At 47.1% G+C, this 9373-nt stretch overlaps 1 protein-coding gene across 1 annotated transcript in view; it reads right to left on the bottom strand.

Annotated features, from left to right (window-relative positions):
- GPI (glucose-6-phosphate isomerase) overlaps positions 1–9373 on the bottom strand; it is a 41852-nt gene that overhangs the window by 30910 nt on the left and 1569 nt on the right. The window contains exons 3-4 of the mRNA XM_006171595.3: positions 9120–9188; positions 7206–7325 (exon numbers count right to left, since the gene is read on the bottom strand). Coding sequence (XP_006171657.1) covers positions 7206–7325; positions 9120–9188 — 189 coding nt within the window. The remainder of the gene's footprint in view (positions 1–7205; positions 7326–9119; positions 9189–9373) is intronic.

Below are 9373 nucleotides of genomic sequence, written 5' to 3'. Positions count from 1 at the left end.
AAAGAGGGAAAGGAAGTCACCAGGTCTGGGACTCAAACCATGGTCAGCCATGTGGGAATGTCCAGCGCTTTAACCACCACGCCTCCTACTGGCTCCATCCAGTCTTGACTCTTAACCAAGCAATGCCAACTGATGGCCTTGCTGAATTTCAGAACTGCTAAGGATCACTGCCTTTCTTTTTCCTGTTTTTTTTTTTCTTTCTTTGGAGAGGTTTTTACTATAGGGCGCGTGCACTTGCCAGAAAGAAAAATAGCGAGAAAGCGAGAAATCATCCCCCATGGGGGATGGCCACGCCGCAATCCCTTCTCCTCCATTCTCCTCTCAGGATCTTGGGCACGCACACACACGTGCCCGGCATGATTTTAAGCCACCAGGTCCGGGACTCGAACCACAGTCGACTACATAGGAGTCCAGCGACATAGCCATTATGCTAATTGTTGGTCCCATTTCCCTTCTTTTTGAAAAGTTATTGTTCTATATTAGTTTTCTTCTGCCCATCTCACCACTGTATGTTGAGTATGTGAGAGGCAGATGATTTGTCTCTTTAATTGACACGTCTACAAATCAAAAGGAACTGCACTTGGGCCAGTAGATGTAAGGAGTTTAAGGAGGCTGGATCCCATATGGCCAGAGGCATGGCTTGAGTCTCAAACCTGGCAGCTTGAAAAACCACCCAGGCACCTGTGCGTTTGTGCTTAAGATCCTGAGAGGAGAACGGAGAAGAAGAGACTGTTGCATGGCCACCTTCCTTGAGGGGTGATTTCTTACTTTCTCTCTCTCTTCCTCCCTTTCTCCCCACCATGATGGCCCACACATCCTCTAACAAAAACTAAAATTAAGAAAGGAACTGCACTTGAGTTGTGCTATAGAGAATGCAGGTACTGCTACCTGCATCTCCATCTAACGTGGACGATGGGGTTCGCTGATACTCCCATGGGACCTGCCTTAGGAAAAAGGGAGTGGGGTATTTTGCATGTGGAAGGGACATGGATCACTATGGGCCAGAGTCATACTATGGTAGCCAGTTTCCAAGATGGCTTCCAGTGATCCAGACATCTTGGTACTCAATCTCTTGTGTAGAGTCCCCTCCCCAACTGACTGGTACACACAGAGCTGATCAGTACAACCGGTATGGTAACACAGAAATGAAAGCGTGTGATTTATGACACTAGGTCGGTCACAAAGACTTCAAGGCGCACTGCCTACTTCTCTCTTGGATCCCCTGTTCTAGGGAACATCAGCTGCCTTGTCATAAGAAGACTCAAACTAGAGAAACCAAAGCCTCCCAAAAGTCAGTGCTAAATGCTTTTTTTTTTTTTTACTTATTTTTATTTAACTTTATTTATTTATTTAAATTTGATCAGAGAGAGACAGAGTGAAAGAGAGAGAGAGAGAGATAAAGCAAGAGAGAAAGCTGCCAGGTCCAGAACTCAAACTACGGTCGGCCATGTGGGATTCCAGCACTCTTAACCAGCATGCCACCGGCCAGCTCCGCTAAGCGCTCTTTCATTTTTTTTTTTTAAAGAATTATTTGTTTAACTTTATCATTCATTTACTTTTTAATTTGACCAGCAAGAGACAGACAGAGAGAGAGGGAGAAAGTGAGAAAGCAAGCCACCAGGTCTGGGACTCAAACCATGGTTGGCCATGTGGGAGTGGCCAGAGCCTTAACCACCATGCCACCTGCTGGCACCCCGCTAAGTGCTCTTTATTTACATCTTCAGATCAAAAGGAACTGCACTTGGGCCAGCAAGTGGCACGGATGTCAAAGGGTCTTCAAGGCAGATCCTCCACCCCCGCTGCCTTCAGAGGACTTCAACCTCAGTCAACACCTTGACTGCAACATTCTGAGACCTGAGTCATAACTAGCACAGATATTGCAAATTCCTGATCCAAAGAAATGTTGACTGTCGGGACTAGCAGATGGCGCAGTGGTTACGTCGCTGGGCTCTCACAAGGCCAACCGTGGTTTTTTCCTGGACCCAGTGAGTTCAAAATCATGCTGGGCATATATGTGTGTGTGCATGCCCAAGATCTTGGGAGAAGAATGGAGGAGAGGGACTGTGGAGTGGCCATCCCCTCTGGGGGGGTGATTTCTCACGTTCCCTCTCACTATAGACATAGTAAATCTTCATATATCCGGAACAATATTGCAGATCAATCCAGCCACAGCCCCCTAATTTCTTTGCATAGAAAGCGCATGTGCCTTAAGGCAAAAACCTCTAAAAAAGAGAAATGTTGACTGTTGTTTCCAACTGCTAAGTTTTAGAGGGATTTCCTACACATCAACAGAAAACTAGTACATGTGTCCCTCTTGAAAACAAGACCCAGCAACTTTTGTTTGTTTAATAACAATTAACAGCTATGAAAAAATTTCCATCAGTATAAAAAGAAATAAAATATGGGGGTGAGCGTAGTGGTTAAAGAGCGTAGTAGTTAAGGACGCTGGACTCCCACATGGCTGACTGTGGTTCGAGTCCCAGACCTGGCAGCTTGCTTTCTCACTCCCCTCTCCCCTGCTTCTCTTGTCAAGTTTAAAAATAAATAAATAAATAAAGTTAAATAAAAAGTAATTCTTAAATACAAAATATGGGGGTGGGTAGGAGGGGCTCAGCAAAAAAAAAAAAATGAATAGACACAGGAATGGAAAGTTGTGTGTGGTAATATCTTTGACTTCCTGGGGCCAGTAGGTAGCATGGTGGTTAAGGTTCTGGACTCCCATATGGCCATCTGCGATTTGAGTTCCAGACTTGGAAGCATGCTTTCTCACTTTTCTTCTCTCTCTCTCTCGGTCTCTCTGTTGCTCTCTCTCTCTCTCTCTCTCTGGTGAGTGCACATGCCCTATTGCAAGTTAAAATAATAACAGTAAATAAAATTAAATAATTATTAAATATAAATATATACACATGTATGTACACACACACACACATACTATATCTTTGACTTCTCTGACATGCATCTATGCTTTGAAAACCCTATGGGGATCGGCAGGTGGCATGGTGGTTAAAGGGCACTGGACTCCCATATGGTCAACCATGGTTTGAGTCCCAGACCTAGTGGCTTGCTTTCTCACTTTCCCTTTCTCTCTCTCGCCCTCTGTCCCTCTCTGGTCAAATTTTTAAAAATAAATAAAGTTAAAATAATTCTTTATAAAAAGAAAAAGAAAACCCTAATCATATGCTATAAAGATGTACAATAATTAAACATAAATTTTAAAATATATATTTATATGAAAGAAAATGTTTTCATATTCAATGTTATCAGATAATGACCTCAATAAATAAAATAAATAAGTATTCAAAGTCTACACAACTTCATATATTTTTATCTAAAAATGTGTTTTATATTAAATATAAAGATATCATAAAAATATTTCTATGCTTTCAAAATAAGTTTCTCAGTTTTTCAACCTTCAATCTCCTTAAAATGATTGTTATATTAAAGCACTTCAGAGAGGAAAATGTGTATAGCTTTTTTTTTTTTTTCATTTTTAGGTTATAGCTTTTTTTTTTTTTTTTTGCTATTGGGCACGTGCACTTGCTAGAGAGTGACAGAAACAAGAGAGAAAAAGAGGGAAAGCAATAAAGCACCCGCCCAGGGGGAACAGCCACACCACAATCCCTTCTCCAATCTCCTTTTGGGATTTTGGGCATGCACATACACACACCCAGCATGATTTCAAACCATCAGGTCCAGGACTCAAATCACAGAGTCACCCACGTGGGATCCAGCTGCTTTAACTTCCATGCCACTTGTTGGCCCCACATATCTTTAACATATTGGGTTGTCAAAAAAAAGTCATGATAGGGACCAGCAGTTAGCCTAATGGCTGTGTTGCTGGACTCCCACATAGTCGACTGTGGTTCGCATCCCAGACCCGGTAGCTTAAAATTCACGCCGGCACATGTGCGTGTGTGCCCAAGATCCCGAGAGGAGAATGGAGGAGAAGGGATTACGGCATGGCCATCCCCCCTGGGGGATGATTTCTCGCTTTCTGTCTCTCTCTGTCTGTCTGGCGACCGCACGCGCCCTATAGCGAAAAACCTCTCCCTGCCAAAAAAGTCATGATATATTTTTGCATAGCAAAACAGAAATATATTGACTTCTCCGACAACCCAATTGCTACCCACACCCTTTATTAGATAAAATGAGGGTTTACAACACACACTGATTCTGTAACTTCCCTTTTCAACTTCCTTGTATATTCTGAACAGCATTGAAGTCAGTCCACACACAGCTCCTTAACTCCTGATAGTTCCCAGGATGTGTGTATGAATAGGCATGGATTTTACTGATATGTGGCCTGGTAAGTGAGTATAAGTTGTGGCCAGACCCATAGTGTAGCAATTAGGTGCTGTGCACAGGAAGCCAGATCCCACATGGCTGACCAGGGTTCAAATCCCAGCTCTGGCAGCTTGAAAACATGCCAGGTATGCACAGATGCCCAGGGTCCTGACAGGATGGAGATGGCAGTAAGACCGGGCTTTGTTGAGAGGGTGCTGTTTCTCCTTTACTCCTGTCCTTTCTCTTCCTCTATCTTTCCTGGCCTCTGGCACTTAAAAAAAAAAAAAAAAAACACAGGCGAGTTTTGAGTTTTGCCACTACAATCATGGCCATGGCAAACGCCTTCACCCAAGCTTGGAGGACTTTTGGGAGCATGGCCATGGCGAGTATTCCTCACCAGGAAATGCTGTTCAGCAGCTTTTCTTGAACTATAAATACCCCCTCAGTCTGAGTCAGGTATGCCTGCAGCCAGCTTTAAGGGAGGGCTTTCCCAGAAACACCACCCCAGATAGCTAGAACCACTCTCCACAGGGAGGGCCTGAGCATGCCTGGTCTGACCACAGCAAGCACCCCAGGTTTCTGGAGCACATCAACTCTGTCGCTCCCAAGGTGGCTGGAAATGCCCTTCCCAGTCCCTAAGACTCTTACATGGACCGACCACCCTCAGGGACATCCTGGAATGCAGACTCTCATCAGGGCCCAAGCCCTCCTCGCCCTGCAGTCTCACGCAAGTAGCTTCTAGGACTTTAGGACTGATGCCAAGATCACCTCTATGGCTGGCATCACTTTCAGTTCTGATCATGGCTCTTGGCCAAAGCCACCAGACTTTGACCAGCTACACATGGGGCCACTGCTCTCAGGGACAAGCAGTGAGTGAGCCAGCTGACCAAAGCCCAGGTGATCATCCCCAGAACATGCCTAACCCATACAAACAAACATGCACGCAACCACACAGGCCCCAGGCATCACCTCGTACTGCAGGTGCAAAGACGTCTGCCAACCCATACAGAATCAATGGGTAGAAACTGAGGCAACAGTGGTTTACGTGAGGAAACGTAACCGGTCTCTGAAGCAACCCCTACCCCCATGCACACAGGAAAAGGAGGAGGCACAGTCATGCACACTAATGCAGACACAAGAGCATCTCTTTTTTCTTTTCTTTTTTCTTTTTTTTTTTTTTTTTTTGCCATAGGGTCTGTGCACTCACTCATCAGAGAGAGACAGAGAGGGAAAGTGAGACATCACCCTCCTGCCACCCAACATGGCCACACCAGTTTCCTCTTCTCCAGTCTCCTCTTGGATTTTGGGCATGCACACACATGTGCCCAGTGTGATTTTTAAGCCGCCAGGTTCAGACTGAAACTGTAGTTGGCTACGTGGGACTCCAATGCCTTCCCCACACCACCTGCTGGCCCTAGAGGTATCTCTTACACGTTTCTGCATGGAAATAAGCTGTAGGAGATCAAGTATGAATGACAATGTGTGTGTATGCGTGCGTTTCAAAGAGAAGACACGGATGTATGTATAAGCACGAGTGCACACGGAGGAGCTTTCGGGAAGATGTCATAGGGAATGTTATAAGGCTGCTGTGAAAAGCGGCCAATCTCAGAAAACATGGTGACCTTCAGACACATGCAGAAACGCGCTTCTTAGCAATGGCTATGAGAGCATTTATGTATGAAAATGCTATATGCCTGTTGTTGTCGATACACTGAATGATGGCCGCTAAAGGAAGCCACATGTATTTATCAGATTTCATCCCAAAAAGATCAGAGAAATGACATGGCACCAGTTGTTTTCGCATCTTCAGACGAATTACATCCTAAAGCAACTGGCTTTGCATTCCATTTCCTCCATTTTCTGCCCTCTAAAAGAATAAACCTGGGGCTGGTTCCTGGTTGCAGCTTTCTTCATCAGAGAAGTGAGGCCCACCTGATCCTTGCTTTTCCATACTTGTATGTCTTTGTGTGTTCGTTGTTACGTTTATTTCTAGTCCACAGCCTTCCCCACTCAAAATTTGGCTCAGCCGAGCGGTTCCCAGCAGGCTGCCTCAGGAAAGCTGGCTGGGGATGGGGCTGTGGACATTTTATGACAATCATTTTATCTGGTTCCAGACTAGTCAGTAACAGCTAAAGAGGCTAGAATAAGCAAGCATCATGCTGGTCTTCTGGCCTAGAGAGTATGGAGCTAGATCCAACATAGCTGTGGTTCAGGTCCCAGCCCTGGCAGCTTGAAAGACATGCCAGGCACTTGTGTATGCATGCCCAGAATCCTGATGGGATAAAGAAATGAGGAGAGGGGACTGGCATGACCATGCCCTGTTGGGGGTGGTGCTTCCCTTCCCTCCCTCCCTCTCTGTCTCTTTCTGGCTAATGTATGTGCCCTCTGGCACAAAAATAAAAATAAAAGGAAAAGCAAACCCATGGTTGGCATACTGGACTCCCACATTGTTGACCACAGTTCAAGTCCTAGATCTAGCAGCTTGAAACTCATGCTGGGCATGTGTGTGTGTGCATGCCCAAAATACTAGAAGGAGAACAGAGAAGAGACTGCAGCATGCCCATCCCCCATGGGGGGTAATTTCTCATTTTCTCTGTCTCTCTCGTGACTGCATGTGCTGTATAGCAAAACAAACAAACAAACAAACAAAAAACAAAACAAAAAACCTCTAAATAAATACATAAGAAAGCAAGTCTTCATTGCTGCCAGCAGTGGACTCCCTCAGAGTAGAGCCAGGGGAAATGTGAGCCTCAGCAGAAACCCTGGGGTTGGCAATCCCATAGGCCATCCCCACCTCTGCCTGCAGTGATAGCCCGAATCCTGCCTCCATGGAAAGTGAAGTTGCCACCTACTGGGCTCCCAGATCCCCAAATATACGCACACACGTGGGCAAGGGCGAGTCCGGTCTGGTAGCCACTCACCTGACAGAAAGCCTTCATCTTGTCCAGAACCCTGTTGACCTCTGGCATCACATCCTTGCTGTCCACCAGAATGGGAGTGTTCGACCGATTCCGCAGAGCCACGTGCAGCACTGCCCGGTTCTGCAGATAAGCCAGAGTGTTAAGAACCACCCCCAGCCCTAGGGCAGCCACACTCCCAGCTGGACTTGGTACAGTGTGACCCTGGTCTTCTACCAAGAACCCGTGGGAGTAGGAGCTATGTCAGGACTCAGGATGGTGAAGCGTGGGCCACCCCCTGATGTGCTACAGATGGTCCGAAGTGAGTGACAAGAGACATGAACAGACAAGGACAGGCTCAGGGTGTGAACAGTCAGAGGAAAGAGGAACAGCGTGAGCAAAAGAAGAGGGTGGTGACAACACTGGTTGGAGACAAGCAGAAGACCAGAGCTCATTAAGCCTGTCGCCAAGAGCATGTGGTGTTTGCTGGTCCCTTTAGAAAAGTGTCCTCAGCCCCTTGGATATGAGGCAAGGCAAGAACTCAGGCTTTCCTCACTGGAAACCAAACCAGAGTCGATCTGGGACAGGTGCCAGGCGGCTGCCTGGTCACAAGTGAAAAGGCCCCATCCAGCTGGAGTCAATGGTAGAGTTCTAGAGGGAAGCAGGTCTGAAGACTCCCGGTGGACATGGAAAGTTTGTCTTGGGATTTCAACCCAGTGAGAGGCTCACTAAGATGGACAGCTTCATGCTACCTCACCTCCACAGACAAATGTACCCTCCAGGAAGCCCTTCTTGATTAGTCTCTCCCTCAGTCTCGCCTAGTAGTCCAACACAGGCTGAGACTGAATCCTGGCTCTGTCACTTACAGCTAGGACATCTTGGGTAAATGATCTGACCTCTGAGCTTTGGTTACTCCTATGTAAAAGGAAGATAAGAACGTCTGAGTGCTCAGTGTTATTTTATTACACCTCTAGGGTTCCACGCAAGTCAGTAACAGGGTCCCCCAAGGCTGGGCCTCACCCCTGCTTCCTACTGACTGTTACTGTTGAAGAGGTTGAGACCTTTTGTGACATAAGATTCTTCTAGTCACTAATCAAACTTGCAGCAAGGGCCCAGCGGCAGTGGTGCAGGCAGTAGGGTACTTCCGCATAATCCCACAGCCCCCTGGAAGCCCCTGGATTCAGATCCTGGCAGACATGAACAGGCGAGTGACATCAGTGATTCTGGCTAGTTGGAAGGCTGGGGATAGAGGAGCTGTGGCATGGGAGACAGTGTGCCTTATCACCTCTCTCTCTCAGGAAAGAAATAAAACTTATAAAAGCAAAGTGCCAGGACCAGCAGATAGTGTAATCGTTACGTCGCTGGACTCTCACAGAGTTGACCGTGGTTTGAGTCCTGGACCTGGTGGCTTAAGCTCACTCCAGGTGCTTGTGCGTGAGTGCCTAAGATCCCAAGAGGAGAATGGAGGAGAAGGGACTGCACTGTGGCCAACCCCCTGGGGGGTGATTGCTCTCTTTCTGTCTCTTTCTTGTGACCACACGCCTTATAGCAAAAACCTCTCAAAAAACCAAACCAACAAACAAAAAAACTGGCAACAAGGATATAAAGTTAAGTTTGTCAAGAAAATGTCTGAGCTAACGTTGAGAAACCCTCTCCCTTCAGGCTTGAGATATGGTCCTTCTGGGGCAAACACTGGGAGCCATTTCAAGGAGCTCACCAAACCCAACTGCTGATCTTGGGGAGGACAGGCCCCCAAGTCCTGCAACCGGCAGAGGAAACAGGCCTTCAGGCCTCTCATTATGTAAAAGCATTGCCTAAGAGAAGGGTGAGGACACGGGGAGGTGCTGCTAACAGTCGGTCAAGGAACTGTCTTCCTTCCAAAGGGAAGGGAGGGGTCCAGAGGGAATGAGGAGCCTGGCGTCCACCAGGCCTGCTCACCTCGGTGAAATTGATCTTCTCCCCGTTGAACATGTGGTCCCGGGCGGCCTCCACACCCCTGGACTTGGCCTAGGAAGAGAAAACACTGAGGCCTGGCCTGGCCCACACTGACCACTCCAAGACGGAGCCCCCAAGCACAAGGCCCAATCCCACTGTCTGGAATGGCCTGCTCACACATCAGACACTGGGGTCCTCTGGGGTGCTGCTCAGCACAGAAGCCAGGGGCAGGGGGCCTGCCACAGCAAAAGGGGAGG

Source organism: Tupaia chinensis, unplaced genomic scaffold (genome assembly GCF_000334495.1).
Source record: "Tupaia chinensis unplaced genomic scaffold, TupChi_1.0 Scaffold149922_1, whole genome shotgun sequence".
In the NCBI taxonomy this organism is placed as follows: domain Eukaryota; kingdom Metazoa; phylum Chordata; class Mammalia; order Scandentia; family Tupaiidae; genus Tupaia; species Tupaia belangeri.
Note: the sequence above shows the minus strand (reverse complement) of the source record. Positions and strands in the feature narration are given on the sequence as shown.